Source organism: Dreissena polymorpha, chromosome 1 (genome assembly GCF_020536995.1).
Source record: "Dreissena polymorpha isolate Duluth1 chromosome 1, UMN_Dpol_1.0, whole genome shotgun sequence".
In the NCBI taxonomy this organism is placed as follows: Eukaryota; Metazoa; Mollusca; class Bivalvia; order Myida; family Dreissenidae; genus Dreissena; species Dreissena polymorpha.
Genome location: NC_068355.1, coordinates 38,137,623 through 38,157,429, shown reverse-complemented (window position 1 = coordinate 38,157,429; position 19,807 = coordinate 38,137,623). Strand labels below are relative to the sequence as shown.

The window sequence follows — 19,807 nt, the reverse complement described above, 5'->3', positions numbered from 1 at the left end:
CATCGATTACCTCCCATACGCGCCCATGTAATGAGTCAATCTCCACGCAGAGTTGTCGTTCCTTGCACTCACATACAAGTTGATTAAGCTATGCTGGTTCCCGTCAAATCTCTGCGCGGAGGTTGTAAATAAGTTTGAATTGATCAATTGATAAAACAACAAAAACAGAAACAAATATTAGATGTTCCAAGGAATTTACCGCATTGAGATGTAAAACATATATTAGATCTTAATTCTTATCTAAAAGTTGATCAAAAGAAGACTGACATACGCTTTCATTAATATTTTATGATAATTTATTTAAATAAATGTATAACTAAGTGATTTGTCTCATACATTCTAAATGTGATTAATCAGCTTGGTAAATAGTAATCTAGTGTAAGAAACAAATCCTATTTATATAAAGATACACTTACCTATGTAATTTTCTTAAATTAAATACATATTAAACTGTCAACTTCTGTTGACGGATACATAAGAAAAACTCGAAGTTTACTTCTGTTTTATTCATATATTCGTAGAATTTGTTTGCATATATAATCATCATTTTATTAATACTTTCGTATTTGATTTGATTTTTAAGCAATCGCAATAAAAAACGTATATTTCTGCTTATTTTTACGATTCAATGATATGTTCACTCGAATTATCTTCCAAAATGACCAATAGTTCAACAAGTGTAACAAATTGATCCAATCTCACTGATCATAATCCAACATTAAAGGTACTATGACACAAAATATGCACATGATTTTATTTAATAAAAACTGCTTAAATTAGTGTCACAATGTGTATTGAACATCAAATTTAAATAGATAATGCAAATTTAATATTCACAGTTTTTTATGACCACCATTCTTAACTTTAGGAGTGTGGCGCAAAAAAAATCCCGTATTACCCAGTTCAATTAAAAAAGAAAGTGCAAAAATCAGTGTTAGATCGCACCGCATATCAGAACTTGTTTTCGGGCACGCCATATTCGGTTGCTGTGCAATGGCTCTCCCGAGGGTTGGCTTTTTTTGAAGGGCACACTAGAATCTATTGATACCTGAAAATGGTGTCAAATTACAAGTATATACTTATGGTTATTGAGCGAACTGGGCTACTTTCAGACGAAAACGCATGTTTTAATTCACACAATACAAATTTGCTAGCAATCGCTCATTTGTAAAGATGTGTGTTGGTAAATAAAAGCGTTGACAATATCGGCGTGTCAGGAGTCGGGTGTTTGTGAAGGTCAAATCAGATACGCTTGCTAAGCAACGAGATTTTTATGCATGTGAACTTTATCGCGATGTTTAACTGTTTTACTGTCGTGTCAAATATCAAGCTTTGTAGAACACGTCACTTTTTTTAAACAAGGATAAAATGATCGAAAGTTAAGCATGACATTTAAAGCACTGTTTAAAAATGTTTAATAAAATTCCGATGCCAGGTTGAGTTAGAGACGAAGATACTAGATACGTCTCTGGTTGAGTCACTGTTGAAGGTGGGAAAGGCGTTGTTTCAGGGCCGTCCAGAGTATCCGCCGCTCCTGACCCGTCCCCCCGAGTAGCGAGGAGTTTTCCACTGCACGCCTCTGGAGGTAAGGAAGTGTTTCGTCTACCGGACCGTACGGTACGGACTTGTACACGAGGTGACCGCTCTGGGCTGGAGAATGCGAACAATATTGTTTGCACTTTAAGTTTTGCTTTTTAACACTTTATGTTAATTTATTTATTGATTTAAATACATAAATAAACTACAAATGGCGCGGCAGAGGCCGACGCGTATCCCAACGCCGCATAGATGTTATATTAAAAGGCAATTTTGGGTGGGCAAAGCCAATGTTGGTCGGGCCCCGGGTGGGTAATGTGGACATGGATGATCGAGAAAGACCGTGTTGTCATAAGAGATATTCAGTATTAATTTGAATTTAATTGGTGAATAAATGAAGAAGTTGTGTTAAAACAAAACTTTGGGTGCTGCGTGGTCTATGTGGGCGGGGCGCCCCAGGGTTGGTATTGGAGCCATGCATAGTTGAGATTGACCGTATTGTCATAAGAGAAGTTCAGTATCAATTAGAAGTGAATCGATGTAGAAATGAAGAAGTTAATGTAAACTAACCTAAAAAATTTAGTGAAAATCTTTGACCCGGCCCTATCCCAACCCACATAACTTTTGGCCCAGATCAAAATTCCAAATAGTGCACTGTTGCATATATGCTCATAGCCACCAGGTGTTTAAGTTTCAAGTTTCTAGTGCTTATAGTGTAGTAGGATATAGTGGCCGAGACGGACGGAGAGACGGAGGAGAAAACCACATAATACCTCCGCTCCAATTTGGAGCGTGGGAATAATCAATGACAAATAAGAATCATTGAAGTATTGACAATATTAGTGTGTCGATGCTTTTGAAGAGGATGGATATAAAAGTTATTATCATGTGCGTCGAATGTTGGTAGTTAAATTTTTTATTTTTTACCCATTTGACCCATTTATTTACCAGTATCTTTTGACCCAGTGGTCAGATCAAAATTCCAAATAGTGCGACGTCGCACATATGCTCATAGCTACCATGTGTGGAAGTTTCAAGGTTCTAGTGCTTATAGTGTTGGAGGATATAGTGGCCAGGACGGACAGACGGAGGAGATAACCACATAATACCTCCGCTCCAATTTGGAGCGTGGTGATAATCAATGACAAATAAGAATCAAAGTATTGACAATATTAGTGTGTCGATGCTTTTGAAGAGGATGGATATAAAAGTTATTATCATGTGCGTCGAATGTTGGTAGTTAAATTTTTTATTTTTTACCCATTTTACCCATTTATTTACCAGTATCTTTTGACCCAGTGGTCAGATCAAAATTCCAAATAGTGCGACGTCGACGTCGCACATATGCTCATAGCTACCATGTGTGGAAGTTTCAAGGTTCTAGTACTTATAGTGTTGGAGGAGATAGTGGCCAGGACGGACAGACGGAGGAGATAACCACATAATACCTCCGCTCCAATTTGGAGCGTGGTGATAATCAATGACAAATAAGAATCAAAGTATTGACAATATTAGTGTGTCGATGCTTTTGAAGAGGATGGATATAAAAGTTATTATCATGTGCGTCGAATGTTGGTAGTTAAATTTTTTATTTTTTACCCATTTTACCCATTTATTTACCAGTATCTTTTGACCCAGTGGTCAGATCAAAATTCCAAATAGTGCGACGTCGCACATATGCTCATAGCTACCATGTGTGGAAGTTTCAAGGTTCTTGTGCTTATAGTGTAGAAGGAGATAGTGTCCAGGACGGACAAACGGCGGAGATAACCACAATATCCCCACTCTTTTAAAAACGTGGGGATAATAAATACACAAATAAATAAATACATAAAATAGATAAATACATACAATACATACATAAATGTAATCTTTTTGTTCATGAATATTAATAAATTGATGTTTAATTTATACTATATAACTGAACTTTAACTCGAGAAATTCACAGGAGGGAATTCCGTATTTTTTTATTTTTTTACATATGCTATAAAGTTTTCATCAAAGTTAAAATAAGCATTTCTTTTCCATTCCGCAATTTCCTGAAAATATAAACATTAGTTATAGCACACATGATGTATGGCCTCGTGCCTGCCATTAATGGTGTCTAAACAGTTTCGAATATAATTGTATTTTTCGAAACGTTGTTCACACTAGTTCGATTCTTTAGGCGGAGATTTGTCTCTCATGTCATTTACTATAATGATAAAATCAATCATCTTTAAAATCGCAGAGGCGTTTGTTTGTTGTTTTTCCCCATTAATTTTATTCACTTCAAATCATTGAAGTATCCCGAGAGGCGGTTTGCACTCATAACGTGCGGACGGTATTTATGGAAACGTTGAGTAATAGTACCAGGTTTATTAACAAACATCCATGTGGTACTTTGAAAACATATTGATTGCATTTTTTGCATAATGCCGATTTAAAAAACAGCAAGATATGCATGTCTATACCAACATGTTCACGTGGATTTGTTATTGGATTGTGTATTAGACAAGATAATTTAAAATACCTAATTATTTTCGGGAGTTTAAAAAAAGTGCAAACCCACACTTCCCGATCCACGTTAATAAAAGACCTATTAGCAAGGTCTGCATAGATGTGACACGTGCATCGTGAGAAAGTAAACGTGACATATTACAAGTATAGCCGCGCGGTGAACAACTTGGAGATTACATATATTATATATAAACTAAATAACTGTATCTACTAGAATATATTTACGACTTTGTCAAAGATACATAAATATCAGTTGCATTCTTGGATGGGGAATCTGCGGCAGCAGCTGCAGCAAAACACATTTATGTTATAATGCATACCTTATAATTGAGCCTCGCTCTGGCAAAACGGGGCTTAATGAATGTTCGTCATGTTTCGTCACAGGTTTGCCTATCCAGTCCGCACAAGCTTACCATGAAGGACACTTTCCGAATAAACTACATTTTCGCTAAGAAGAGACTTTCTTAAAACAATAAATAGAATAAACGTAGAAAGTGTCGTCCCTAATAAGCTTGTATGGACTTTTTACACACATGCATTGAAACCCGTGTTCACAAAGCGCGGCTCAAATGTTTTACCAAGTTTTGCTGACAGGTGGTCGGCCATTCCGTACAGCTGTCCGAAAAGTACTGCCCGACCTCCAGGCGGCACGCCCAACTCTCCCAGTCTGAAATTAGAATAATGCGTTTATGATATGCGAGCTATACGTATAGTAAATACACCTTTGAGTTTGTGCAAACGTAGAGGTTAATGCCATACACGCCTCGTAAAGACTGACATTAGATAAATGCCTATAACAATATGCGCATTTATTTTAAAAACACTCTAGGTGTGCCACTGTATACTAGTCTTTTGTATGTATGTTTCGACGAAGTGGATATCATTTGAAAATTAAACGACTCTGCGAGAGTTTAATTCTTCGCAATAATGTTCAAAAGACAGCTACATGTAGCTTCTGATGTTCAAAAAAGTATGTCCACTATTGTTTCTTTTGTAAGACCTACTTAGGGTTTTGTATCTTACAAGAATAACTTGAAATATGAATTGATGAGTGGGTCTCATGTAGATTGGACCTTTTCTCGAAATATCACTGCCGTGCCCCATGTTTTCATCTGTGTCATTATGCATGCTATGTGCATTTCTTTCAATTAATTTGATAGATCTGTTTATTTAATGTAAAATATTGTTATTTGCATTTTTTTTGTACAAAGTAAAAATAAGCTTTATTTTAATTTATTTATACAAAACTAGCTCAATCTTATATAAAAATGTTAGATCTTGTTTTGAGAATTTGCACGTTTGAGTAATGACCAAATATCAAATAGATTTAATGGTTTCTAAACACATCAAGTTCTCCTCACCGCCTGTTCACATAATTAAGCGTCCCTTCGTTGTGCGAGGCTATTATGAAGCATATCCGGTCCGGCGTTGCCACAGCTCGATCCAACAGGAAGTCCGCGGATCGATGATACATCGCCGTGGTGGCCTCGAAATTCTCGTGAACGGGATCTTCGTGGCCCTTCTCGGTTGCTAGGCGACGCTCCGATTGCATATACGCCCCGCGCACGACCTTGGCTGCAAAACAGGCCCCTTGGCGAGCGGTGAATTCGACATCTTCGACCAGTTCGCTATAGCACTTCTGCAAACAAAGTTCTATATATACAGTTTTTTACATATGAAGTTATACAAAAACAAATTCACTTCAAATGTTAAATACTATGTATGTATGTAACTATCATCGACAGTTTTAATGCAATCGGCGCCCCCTCTCCTCAAAAGTCAATTTCACACTTAGAGGCCAAATGTTAAATTTGGAAATTAAAACACTCAAAAAAATCATGTATCAGCCATAACTTTGCCATGTACTGATACATTTAATACAAAGTTTAGTATCACAGAGACCACATTTTGCGTGAAATGCCCGTCTCCATTTCACCAAAGTCAAGGTCACACTTACAGATCAACGGTTAAACTTGGCCATAGAATAGCGTATGTGTTCCTGTCTCAACCATAAGTTTGCCACGTGATAATTTGTATTACAAATTACTTAATTAATGAAGAATCCGAAAAGTTGTAGGCGACTACCCTATTTTTTTACAGATAAAAACATAATAATAGTATAAAATAGCAGATAATTTTTATAAATAACAAAACACGCCTTAAGGTAGTTTTGGTAGGTGTACGCAACCAAAGGTCGTTTCTTGTTGAACTTTAACATGGCGGCAAGACTGATCAATCGCAGAGCAGGGTTCAAGTCAGTATATTCGGCGTCGATAAGCAGAAGAACTCCTAGCTCTTCGGACAACTGGAAAAAAATCACACAACGATAATATTAAAACAAAGAAAATCTTTAATAGAGCAGACTCCAAGACCAGATTCATTGAGTGTATATTGTGCAAAAGGTCAAGACATTAAAATTAATTGCTTCTGGCAAACCTATCTAACGAAAACGCATAAACCCACACTTTAACGCGATCGAGGCATATTCAAAATTCGTTAAAGCAGACATTCAGCGTAATTTTGGACATCTTTTCGTGAGACAATATTATTGTCGACCATAGCACTAATATTGCAATATGCTTCCGATTTATTATATTCCCCCAAAAGAGAAGACTATACTCGCCCCATTCATCGGTTCTTCCGAAATCTAGTTTGTATGCACCCATTTTTATATCGTTATTGTCAAATTGTATTGTTTCATGTACTCTAATCAATAAACTCATTCACTGACAAAGTGCTTTTTCCAGAAGCACCCATCAGTTTCATTGATATTGTTTTTCAGCTAGGAAAGACTGGCATAGGGGTAAACTGTCCCAGCAAGTCAGTTTACGTTCTTCGTAAGAAGAAACCCGAGCAAGCTACAGAAAGACAACACAAGGAATACCCCCAAGGTCGTACGAGAGTGGGGGAGGATGATCGACCTACAAGCCATCAGGTAACGAACACGCCCGATCAACCGACAACGAATCAGAACACGGACTGGGCCAGAACATGTAGTTGTGGGAAGGTGTGTAAGAATAAGGTGGGACTGAAGATTCATCGCACAAAGATGGGATGCGCACCAATCCTAAATCTGTTGCAACGCGCAAGGCAACTTGGAGAGACGGAGGAGGAGCTGGATCAGGATGAACACCACAGTGTCCAGAGCCTCCACGTATCAGAAGAGGGTGAGGTAACCATTGATAACGCAGAGAGGACTGAAGATCGAGCTGCGGTAGAATCTACAGAACGGCGGAAGAAAGTGATGTGGCCCGCAAGTACAGAGAGAGCGAAGTGGAAGGCGTTTGAAGAGGCGCTGGAACTGGTGATGGAGAACGTTCTGAAAGGCAAAGTAGAGAGCAAGCTGCATGCCATGTCTGAGCTGATCTACACATTTGGAAAAGAGCGATTCGGAACAGCTAAAGAGAAAGTCGGACAACCCAAGGTTGGCGGGAATAGAAGACTGCAGAAGATTTCCAACCTAAGGGGAGAACTCAGACGCTTGAAAAGCAGATACAGACAAGCAGAGGATGAGGAGAAACAAGGTCTGGCAGAACTGAGAGATGATGTACGGAAGGAGATCCAGTGTTTACGGAGAGCAGAGAATCTGCGCCGGAAGAGACACGAGAGAAGGCGAAAGAGAGCTCAGTTTACTAGCAATCCATTTCAGTTTGTGAAGCGTTTGCTCGGAGAAAAGAAGACAGGCGAACTTCGATGCACAAAAGAGGAGGCAAACAAGTACATCAAAGATATGTACAGTGACAGCGACCGTCACAAGGAACTGGGCGAGTGCGACAAGTTGCTCACACCAGATGATCCTGAACATGACTTTGATTGCGCAGAACCTAGGTTGCAAGAAGTCAAGGACATTGTAAGGAAGGCCAGAGCGTCTTCAGCACCAGGACCCAATGGAGTACCGTACAGAGTATACAAGAACTACCCCAAGATCTTGCTACGGTTGTGGAAGCTTATAAAGGTTGTTTGGAGGAAAGGAGAGCTTTGCAGAGAATGGCTGAAGGCAGAGGGATGTTTTATTCCTAAAGAAGAGGATTCGTCAACCATTGGTCAATTCAGGACTATCTCTTTGCTGAACGTAGAAGGGAAGATACTCCTCGCTGTCCTTTCAAAAAGAATGACCTCTTATTTGCTTCAGAACAAGTACATAGATACAGCTGTGCAGAAAGGAGGAGTACCCGGTGTATCTGGGTGCATCGAGCATACCAGTGTCATCACCCAAATCATCAAGGAAGCACGCGAGAACAAAGGAGATATCGCAGGGATCTGGCTTGACCTAGCAAATGCATATGGTTCTGTTCCGCATCAGATGATACAAAAGACTCTACAATTGTATCATGTACCCGTTCGATTTCGGCAGATGTTGCGGCACTATTTCGACGGCTTCATCATGAGATTTTCAACAAGGGCAATAACCACTGACTGGCAGAGACTGGAAGTAGGCATCGTTACCGGGTGACAATTTCAGTGGTGCTGTTCGCAGCAGCCATGAATCTGATAGTGAAGTCAGCGGAGAACCATCCAGAGGACCCAAAATGACTTCGGGGTGTATCCAACCACCAACGAGGGCATTTATGGACGATATGACTATTACAGCAAAGTCGTACGTCGAGGGAAGGTGGATGCTGCAAGACATTGGCGATCTTATCGAGTGGGCCAGAATGAAGTTCAATCCCCAGAAATCAAGGAGCATGGTTTTGAGGAAAGGAAAGATTCAAGAGAGTGCAAGATATAGAATCAAACATCAGCTCATCCCTACTGTTAAGGAGCAACCAGTGAAGTGCCTCGGGAAGTGGTTTCGAGACTCACTCAATGATCAACAGAGTATCAAAGACACGGTAGTGCAAATGAAGAACTGGTTGAAAGATGTGGACAAGTGTGGTCTGCCAGGAAAATTCAAGGCCTGGATTTACCAACATGGCATCCTACCACGCCTATTGTGGCCGCTGCTGGTGTACGGTGTACCGTCATCAACAGTGGAAGCAATGGAGAGGACAATAAATTCATTCCTCAGGAGGTGGATGGGGGTGCCAAAAAGATTTCACCAGCCTCGGTTTGTACTGCACAGGCAGCAAGCTGCAGATACCTCTCAGATCACTGACGGAGGAATACAAGGTCACAAAGGCTCGGAAAGTCATTATGCTACGAGACAGTAGAGATGAGAAGGTTAAAGAAGCAGGAGTGCAGGTCAACACCGGGAGAAAGTGGAGGGCTGACAAGGCAGTTAAAGAGGCTGAGGCTCGTCTTCGGCACAGCGACATTGTCGGTAATGTCGCACACGGGCGACTAGGTTTCGGATGCGTCACCCGTTCGCAGTGGAGCAATACCAGTGCAAAAGACCGACGCACCCATGTGCAGGAAGAGATTCGCCGAATGGAGGTAGAATCCAGGCTCACCCTACGGAAACAGGGAAAATGGCTGAACTGGGAAGGAGTACCCCAGAGAAAGCTTACATGGAATGCGATCTGGACCATGGAAAGCGACAGACTTAGTTTCTTACTCAAGTCTGTCTACGACGTGCTGCCAAGTACAACACACCTAGTGACTTGGGGTCTTGCTGAAAAGCCAGATTGCAAGCTCTGTGGAAGACCAGCGAATCTGGAGCATGTCCTGAGCTCATGCAGGACAGCCCTGTCTGATGGTCGATACAGATGGCGTCACGACAGGGTTCTTGCTTCAATCGCCGATCATCTAGATCAAGCACGAAAAGCGCAGAAGACGACCAACAAAGGCCCCTCATTCATTTCCTTTGTCAGAGCCGGAGAAGAAGGGGCAAAGGCAAAACGCGCATGTGGGATTCTTGGAACGGCAACAGATTGGAGAATGGAAGCATACTTGAAGAAACAGCTCAAGTTTCCACAGGAGATCACCGTGACAAACCAGAGACCCGACATAGTACTGTGGTCAGCTGCATCAAAACAGGTTGTGATGGTGGAGCTCACAGTACCATGGGAGGAGCGGATTGAAAAGAGCTTCGAACGGAAGCGCGAAAAGTACCAGGCCCTCACAGATACCTGCACAGAGAAAGGCTGGAAGGCATGGTGTTCCAGTGGAGGTGGGCTGCAGAGGTTTTCCATCGCAATCACTGTGGCGCACTTTCAGCAGACCGGGGGTTACAGGACAGGTCCGGAAACGGGCCATATCGGTTGTTGCACGTGAAACGGAGTCTGCTTCCTTGTGGCTATGGCGGAAGAGAGAGGAGAAGTGGATAGGGGGACACAGGGCTGTCGACTAGAGACTGGCCACCGAGACCTGGCAGATGAGGAAGTGTAGCGGAGGCTTACTATCTCCTGGCCGGAAATTGATCAATTCCGGTCGGCACACCATAGGAGGACGTAGTGGGACAGTGCCGAAACGTCCGATGAATATGGACCCACCTGATGAAGGAGATAGTAGCAGCATCACGGCTGTATCTGACAACTATTAAATAAAATATAAAACGCTAAGTTAACACACAATATATATAGAAATAGATAACTATGAGGTAACGAGTCAATCGGAATTACGCCATGATGAGTCCTACTCCATTAAACTTTCAAAAGTGCATACATCTTTTCTATTTTTTTTATATAGGCACCTAACCGACCAAAAAAAACGCATTGAATAAAAAAGACAAATAATGCTTTGGTAATGTATGATTGTATGAGTTCCATACAGACGATAGCGTGTGCTGCTTTAGCGATAAATCTAGTAAGTACACTACATTGGTACCAAGCAAATAGTAAAGTATCAAGTTCATTCGCACCAAGCGCTTTCGAACAAAACATTATTAAACATGAAATAGTATTGACTGCAATTAACGCGATTTTTCTTCATTACAACTGCTGTCATTTTAGCATGCATTGAATTATATTTCGGTTGACTGGGATTTAAGTGTTAAAACTGCAACAAAACCAATATATGTGTACCATTTTTAACTGTTTTCATCGTTACACATGAAGCCAATTTATTACATGTGTCCTCACATTGTTCACCAATCATATCTTCCAATCCGCTATATGTAACGAGAATGTGTACTGCAGATAGTACCACACTTTCGGTTGAGACTCAGCTCGTTCGTACCCGACATATGTCTCGCACCCTGGACAGTGCCGCCTCTAGCGCCCGTTGATCACCGGCCTCAAGAAAGCCGAGGTCCACTGGTTCCCCATCCATATAACCACGTATCTTCTCCAGAAGTTCGTAGTGCTTTGCTGGACACGTGACCTGCTCGCTAAGTATGCCCTGCAGGACAATATTGCTCACATTTTTTCACGCACATGCGAAAAATAGGGCATCATTTGTAATATTTTAAGTGTGAATAGTTTATTGGTAGGAAATGAGTATTCGTGAACATAAGTATCTCAATTAAAAACATGCACGTGATTACAACCTTTTTCAACTTTTTAAAATTCAAGGGAGTGTTATGTGCAAAATTCATAGATGCGATGAATGTGATTTTGTGATGAATGGGGCCTTTTCACAGTTTTTGGCATGTTTTGAAATAAGTCATTAAATGCTTTATATTGATAAATGTAAACATTGGATCTTAAAAGCTCCAGTAAAAAATCAAGAATAAAATTTAAAAAAGGAAAAAAATGTAGTCGCAGCTGGACTCGAACCAGTGACTCCCGGAGTCACCTTGAGTAAAACCGCATTAGCCCGCTCGGCTATTCTGCCAAGCATAATCGGTTGTAGTATTTTATGCATTATATGAGCAGTCTTCGTAGTTTCACAAAATTTAACGACAACAACAGAACTCTCCAAATTATTCAATCGTTTCGCGTTGCAACGCTTTATAATTTTTAGGTTTTTAAATCGTCAAAAGATGCATATATTGGCTATATTAGAGCATGGTAAATGTTCAGTAACATTGTTTCCTCACAAATATCATAACTAAAACGAAAATTTGCGAATCTGAAACAACTTTTTTCAATTTTGTCAATTTACCAAACCGTGAAAAGATCCCTTTAACAGGTGTGAAAAGTTGTTTATGCTTTCATAATTAATTGCTTAGAATGCTTTAACATATAAGTATTAGCTAATACGCATATTGTGGTTTTAGTCGTTTAAGTCGGTATTGGTTCCGATTTCACATATGAAATTCAAATACGAAAATATAACCCAAATACGCGTTGTGGATACCAGTTGGTAAAAGTATTTTGCTTAATATGTTTAAGTGAGGTAGTGCGTAAGCTGTCTGCCTTGCGATTGGGAGATCACGAGGTCGGTTCAATCTTATTAATGTTCTCAACATCTTTCCTATGGTTTCAAGTAATGGTTCTTCGCAGATAATGGACCAGAGTATGTCTTTATAAGCACAATGTGTTCCGATACAATTGGACGATGACAAATAGGTTGCAACAAAACACGTAGCCAATTTACAATTTCCTAAAAAATACTGACGCAAAGCCGTCCGGGAACCACTGCTGTGAGCTTAAGCTGGGCGACAGGCACATCTTTGCACACTTCCGGTGAGGTTCGTACGCATTCCATAACCATTCGGAAGTTGCGTTCGTACACTGCTGCTTCACTCCTTGAACGAATATAACTTCTGGTTTCGATTGTTATGGTTACTGCGACTATTTTTTGTTTATTTCAATGTTAATTATATTAAGAGAAATTTAATAGTTGTAAAGTCATGCTCAGTCACTTACTTGCGAATGTATTAATCACAAAATCAATAAATTGCGTTTGCGTTCATGAACATAACTTAAGCATTTATCTTTATCTCCGCACAAAGAGATTGTAGAAGATGTATTAGCTTAAACCTTCGTATATACCGGTAGGTAGATATGAGTGGACGTGTAATAAACAAGAGCAATAACTCATGACTATGTTGTTAGGGTTATGGCTCTTATATACTGTATAAATTTATTTCATTTAATTTTGCCGAAATATGTCTTGAAATTTGATGAGGCATCTTTTATAACTAAAATAAAATTAAAACCATACTGTCATAGCCCTTTGACTAGCGACTTTCAGGTACTACAGAAACACTTCTAGTTACCACAGCCGAACTCTGTACTTTATACGTGTATTTTTATGCCCCCCTTCGAAGAAGAGGGGATATATTGTTTTGCACATGTCGGTCCGTCGGTTGGTCGGTCGGTCGGTCGTTCGGTCGGTCCGTCCGTCCACCAGATGGTTTCCGGATGATAACTCAAGAACGCTTAGGCCTAGGATCATGAAATTTCATAGATACATTGTTCATGACTGGCAGATGACTCCTATTGATTGTCAGGGCACTGGGTCAAAGGTCAAGGTCACAAGGACTCAAAACAGTAAAATGGTTTCCGGATGATAACTCAAGAATGCTACGGCCTAAGATCATGAAACTTCATAGGTACATTGATCATGACTGGCAGATGACCCCTATTGATTTTCAGGTCACTAGCTCAAAGGTCAAGGTCACAGTGACTCAAAATAGTAAAATGGTTTCCGGATGATAACTTAAGAAAGCTTGGGCCTAGGATCATGAAACTTCTTAGGTGCATTGGTCATGACTGGCAGTTGACCCCTATTGATTTTCAGGTCACTTGGTCAAAGGTCAAAGGAAAGGTCACAGTGACTAGAAACAGTTTAATGGTTTCCGGATGATAACTCAAGAATGCTTACGCGTAGGATCATGAAAGTTCATAGGAACATTGCCCATGACTGGTAGATGACCCCTTTTGATTTTCCGATCACTAGGTCAAAGGTCAAGGTCACAGTGACTGGAAAAAGTAAAATGGTTTCCAGATGATAACTCAAGAATGCTTACGCCTAGGATGATGAAACTTCATGGGTACATTGATCATGACTGGCAGATGACCCCTATTGATTTTCAGGTCACTAGGTCAAAGGTCAAGGTCACAGTGACAAAAAACGTATTCACACAATGACTACCACTACAACTGACAGCCCATATGGGGGCATGCATGTTTTACAAACTGCCCTTGTTATTGTAAATATCCACTGTCCGGTTTGAGAGCGCATGATGGCATTACTATACAGGAGTTCATATTTTCACAAGCGTTGTGGGAATGAAAACAGTAATTTGGTTCGATTTTCAGTGATTATATGTTAAGCGGTATCACTCCGAATAAATGTTCTTTTTACAATTTGTGCATCACATTGAAACAAATAATTGAAGGATTTAAGTTTATTTATCTTATTGATAGTGTTCTTTGCTTTAGTACAGAGATAAAACACATATACGGGACGGGTGTCTAAAGAAGTACACTGGTGTGTGAAGTTAAATCATAGACCAACAAATCACACACGCTGCAATGTGGTTACTTGCTATAGGCACTTACACGTTCGCCCCCTTGTCTTCTTCTATAGGAACACAGAGTATCGGTCGGACGCCCGCCTTCAGTAACGATGACGACGACGCCAGAAGCTCCGCACGTGTCTCGCCGGCTACGAATTGGCCGTAGAACGTCACCTTCATCAGCCGGTCGAACAGTCGCCGACCCAGCAGCCGTCTTGAAGAGTTCATCACCTAGTAGGAGAAGTATCAAATTCTTTGTGGAAGTCACCAGGCAGTTACAGTTGTATAAACTTACATTTCCATTCCGTGGGTTTTGCGATGGCATGTCTAATTAAATTACATATATATATATACATGTACATAAATTCTTTCAAACATACGCTTAGTAAATGCATCTCTGGGAAAACTAGTATACAGTGAAATGAATGTCATTAAATTTATACGCTTTTCAAATTCAATTTTCATTTATCGTGAGACATGAACGAATCTATTCCAATATATCCAGATTAAAATGTGAAACATACAAACTTACATGTATACACCTTATGCTTGGCTCTACAATTAAATACTTGATCATGTTATCAAGGGACGCCGTTTCACTCTATATGTCATTTGTATGTCCCCCACACAGTAAACAGCATTAATTAAGCATTGCGCTAGTCTGTCCATACGTAAGTTCGTGTGTATTTACTCAACTTTGAGTCTTTCATTGCTAGGTGGAGTTCGCTCTTAATAGTCAAAGCGCTTAAGGCGCATTTCCTAACCAAATCGCACGCATTATGTTCCAGTTAATTAATATATCTGTGTCGGTTGACAGTTTGGTTATAATAAGCGGTGGTCAGTGGTTGATTAGCGACAACATTACTTTTCACAGCTAATCTAATGTGCTTGATTTCCCTGCGGGCACTTTGTATAATAGCATATCCGAAGAGCGTTTCTTCAAAATGCTCTACACTCGTCAATGAAGGTTATATAAGCGTTCGGCTGTTGATTTATACGTTAATGCGAATTAAAGCGTGTAGATTCAATGTTTTGCTGTTTACGTTAATACGAAATTAACCTTGTACATGAAATGTTTTGCTGTATACGTTTATGCGAAAATGAACCGTGTATATTAAATTATTGGGCGTTTTGTGATTTGGTTTGAAAAGGGTCAAATGGAGGGCATTCAGTAAACTTTGCAGGACGTTCAATCGGACTAATTTTCACATTAATTTATTACGTTTGATAAGCAGCTATTTTGTTCGGATATGTGGATACCATAACACTCGAGCAACAAAATGTGGAAGAAAACATGCTCTCTGTTGGGAAATCCCCATTACTGCATTCGCGACCGATTATCACTGGCGTCAACTCGTCTTTGTGATGCATTAATAAATGACCCATTCAGAGCCAATGCTTCTTCCGAGGTGACCATAAGACCCGGATGTTTGGAAATTTCACAGATAAATGTTCAGGGTGACAAGGCTATATATATTTTATTTCAGCCGTTCTTGTATTTTAAAACAATCGGCTAACGCAGCGCGACTCAGCTTAGATTAATTCATCCACAAATGAACAGAAACATGCAATCACAACCCAATTGGAAACGTGAGATTCTTAATAGTGTTGAGATGCTGAAGATTTTAAAAGCAAATCGATGTCCTTTGCCTGTAACGAGCAAATGTCCACCCGATTAAACTTCGTTAGAACAGTTTCTAACATTGACTATTTTTAATGAGGAAAAACGTTTATCCCTTATTCTTCCGATACCGTTATTCTCGAGATACATTTAGAGTTAAAACCGACAAAATTACCCGGAGCCATTATGCTTCGACGATGCTAAAAGAAAGAAACGACTTATTTTTTTAATGCTTTGTGTTCGTTAAGTACTTGCCCATAAACTGTTCTTGACGAATATCTGGTAGGTGCAAAGTTTGAAGACGAAAATCGCCCGAAGAAGCTCAGCGGTGCTCTTGTACTTAAACACGTTCGAATAATCCGCAACTGCGTCGGCGTTTGTAGACGCAGCAGCTTCATTGCCGACGGCACGTGTCGGGCTGACGATGGAGCTGCCGTACCCGACAGTCTGTTGTCGGGAGCAAAATCCGGTGGAAAAAGAGCGTCTGCACAATTGGAAATACTGGCCATCACGGATTATCCAGTCACACTTGCTGTTAAACAGTCTTACGACTGTTCTAGCTTTGGACAGGCCTAACATATTTTACGTCACTTCCGGTTAACAGAGCTTAATGAAGCCGAAAAATATCAGTGCGGATTTACTTAAGCGGTTAATTTAAGGCACCGATGTGGCAGCTGTCCGTAATGGCACACTTTATCGGAAGTGTCAGAATCAAAATAGAGACAAATGCACTTGATAAATTACCGACGTATGTTACGTTTAAATTGTGATTTCAGTGATACCGTCTGCAACACACTTTAAACGTTGCGAACAGTCCGAGAATGTCATGCACCCGTTTTGATTAATAAATATACAAAACTAATCCCACAATTCCGCAAAATAACATGTTGTCCATACATATTAAGTATATTGCACATCCATACTTCGTTGTTGATGTTGCATTTAAAAGAAAATAGACCGTTGTGCTAGTTCACGTTTAAATCGTGTATGTTTACTACCAAATGTACGTGTTTATGTAAAGCGGCCGAATTAACATAGTCCATTTAATCTCGTTAAACTAGGTCCAGCTAGATCTACAGTTTCATTAGAGTAGTGTATTGCCTGCTTAAATTAAAGGGATCTTTTCACGGTTTGGTAAATTGTCAAAATTGAAAAAAAGTTGTTTCAGATTCGCAAATTTTCGTTTAAGTTGTGAGAAAACAGTGTTACTAAACATTTACCACAGTCCAATATAGCCATTATATGTATGTTTTGACGATTTGAAAACCTAAAAATTATAAAGCGTTGCAACGCGAAACGATTGAATAATTTGGAGAGTTCTGTTGTTGTTTAAATTTACGAACTACGAAGATTGCTTTTATAATGTATAAAATACTTAAAGTGTGTATACCCGTACGAATAGCCGAGAGGGCTAATGCGTTTTCTCTTCAGACTTACTCTAGGACTCCGGGGGTCACTGGTTCGAGCCCTGGTACCGGCTACTTTTTTTCCTTTTTTAAATTTTATTCTTGATTTTTTACTAGAGCTTTTAGGGTCCAATGTTTGCATTTATCAATATAAAGCATTTAATGACAATATTCAAAATATGCCAAAATCTGTGAAAAGGCCCCTTTAATCTCGTTAAACTAGGTCCAGCTATATATACAGTTTCATTAGAGTAGTGTATTGCCTGCTTAAATTAAAGTGTGTGCTACAATTGAGATTATACATACAGGTTGACATGTTTGCAAACATACGTCTGTGTTCCGCTTCACTTGCATCTGTTTAGGTCAGGGACAAACATACATCTGTGTTCCGCTTCACTTGCATCTGTTTAGGACAGAGAATAGCCTTTTAAAAGAAGACTTGAAACGATTTTTTTGCACTTTAATTATAACTAAATATTTGTTAGTCATATCAAATCTTTGTTTTAATCTGCTAATGGCTTTTTTTCGTTTGGCCATAACGACATATTTTATATCAAATATTAGCAGCCTCCCTTTTAAAAACAAAAAGCTATTTCACAGTAATCTCCCTTTTAACATTTACGTTGAGTCGCCGCAGCAGTTCCTGATGAATGCATTCCTTTTACGTTTTAATAATGACTTGTTATAACACCATGAGTGCGCGTGTTTATTTCCCACCTACAATTTGTCCCCCAATCAGTTTAACGACGGTTGTTCGTGATGTATGGGCCTTGTTTAGTTGATTGGTTTTAATCGTGTTGGTGTGTCGGTATTTAAAGGGGCCTTTTCACAGATCTTTGCATTTTTTTAACTTATTCATTAAATGCTTTATATTGATAAATGTAAACATTGGATCGTAAAAGCTCCAGTAAAAAATCAAGAAAAAAATTTAAAAAAGGAAAAGAACATTGCCCGGAGCAGGTTTCAAACCAGCGACCCCTGGAGTCCTGAAGTAAAAACGCTTTAGCCTACTGAGCTATTCCGCCGAGTACACATCTTGATGTATTTTATACCTTATATAAGCAATATTCGTAGTTTCACATTTTTAACGACAAAAACAGAACTCTCCAAATTATTCAATCGTTTCGCGTTGCAACGCTTTATAATTTTTAGGTTTTAAAGGGATCTTTTCACGCGTTGGTAAATTGACAAAATTGAAAAAAGTTGTTTCAGATTCGTAAGTTTTCGTTTTAGTTATGATATTTGTGAGGAAACAATAATACTGAACATTAACCATGCTCTAATATAGCCATTATATGCATCTTTTGCCGTTTATATGACCCCTTCGATCAAGTCGGCACATAACGATCTCACTGTCCGTCTGTACATCTATGCGTATATGCGGGTGTCCTGATGTCCACAATAACGAGAGCGCCGATGGCGCTGAAAGCATAGTTGCAAGATACAGGGAAGTTGCTGCTGAAGTAAATGTTTAGGTCAAAATATACTAAATAGTTTCCTTATATGTTTCGATGTAAAAGCGACAACTTTGAGCGAAAATAAATACAACATTTTGCACATAGAGACCCCCATAACCATACCTTTTCTTGACGGGCATTCTTAGCTGAATCGATTTAAGCAATAAAAAAGATTTGTCATGTTCAAACCAAAAACAAATTCGACTCAAATCAAAATCGACTGTTTTTGCGCCTTTTTCGGCCGTTTTCTAGTGGATTGTAACCTTTTGCAGTGCCATTTTTTACTTTAATCTCCAACTTTATCCTATTTCAGGGATAAAGTAGTGAACACCTATGCTTACCCTATCAATATCTCCAAACGATAAAACCAGAACAAAGTGTATAACATGCCTTCGAGGAAAATATGATGATTTGTTTAGAAAGTACAGCCCTTCATGACTCGATTATTTAGTATATTGTAGCCTTAACGATTGCTGACATCACGAGTCGCCCCCCTTGTTAACAAAATGCTCTATTTTTAGAAACGGGAATTCCAAATAGTGACGAATGTGAATGGTTACAAAATGACATAACTATGAAAACAAATACGTAGAATTACATTATTTCACGCATACCATTATGCAACCATCCGTTTTCTTTTCCGACTTGATACATTTACAGCTTTCCATTTAATATTTTACAGACACAGCACTCGTCCAGAATTCGCGCGAATCCATTAAATCCGATGCCACATTTAAACCGTTAACTCTACTCGTAACGTAAATTTCTGGCTCAAAGTAAATCATTTGAACTTCAATTAACACAACTCTATTACTTTTAAACTCTACTTCATCAAATCCATAGAAAGGCACGTCAGAATCCATGTCATAAATCAGAAAACATTCATCGTACTCCGCCATTTTTTACACATTTTCAAAGAATAAAAGTGCTTTATGCCCCACTTCCTGCTGAGAATATGTTTTAATTTCTATTTATAATTAACCGATGAAATGTTACATATACTTTAACCAGGGCCTTATTAATTCAGTTATGTAAACATTTGACCTCTCACAGAACAGTA

General features: G+C 39.3%; 1 protein-coding gene across 3 annotated transcripts; it reads right to left on the bottom strand.

The window, feature by feature from the left end:
• Positions 1 to 488: 488 nt before the first annotated feature.
• On the bottom strand, positions 489 to 17,076 carry LOC127877427 (hydroxyproline dehydrogenase-like). 3 transcript variants are annotated; one of them, XM_052423299.1, is made up of 8 exons: positions 16,140 to 17,013; positions 14,307 to 14,494; positions 12,415 to 12,544; positions 11,092 to 11,253; positions 6,194 to 6,340; positions 5,397 to 5,674; positions 4,614 to 4,702; positions 489 to 1,650 (listed from the first exon to the last, which is right to left on the bottom strand). In XM_052423299.1, the coding sequence occupies exons 1-8, from the start codon at positions 16,461 to 16,463 to the stop codon at positions 1,478 to 1,480; spliced, it is 1,491 nt and encodes a 496-aa protein (XP_052279259.1). In that variant the 5' UTR covers positions 16,464 to 17,013; the 3' UTR covers positions 489 to 1,477. The 3 variants fall into 3 exon arrangements, with proteins under 3 accessions (XP_052279259.1, XP_052279274.1, XP_052279267.1); XM_052423314.1 differs by lacking the exon at positions 16,140 to 17,013 and adding an exon at positions 14,796 to 14,948; XM_052423307.1 differs by lacking the exon at positions 11,092 to 11,253 and having other exon boundaries at positions 16,140 to 17,076.
• Between the last annotated feature and the right edge of the window lie 2,731 nt (positions 17,077 to 19,807).

What these genes read in the sequence shown, in the direction of transcription:
- LOC127877427 (XM_052423299.1), bottom strand. Translation starts at nt 16,463, where the DNA reads ATGTTAGGCCTGTCCAAAGCTAGAACAGTCGTAAGACTGTTTAACAGC. An exon ending in TCGTCAAGAACAGTTTATGG is followed by an intron (nt 14,495 to 16,139) that starts GCAAGTACTTAA and finishes TTCTCCTACTAG; the next exon opens with GTGATGAACTCTTCAAGACG. An exon ending in GGGTGCGAGACATATGTCGG is followed by an intron (nt 6,341 to 11,091) that starts GTACGAACGAGC and finishes ATTTTTTTCCAG; the next exon opens with TTGTCCGAAGAGCTAGGAGT.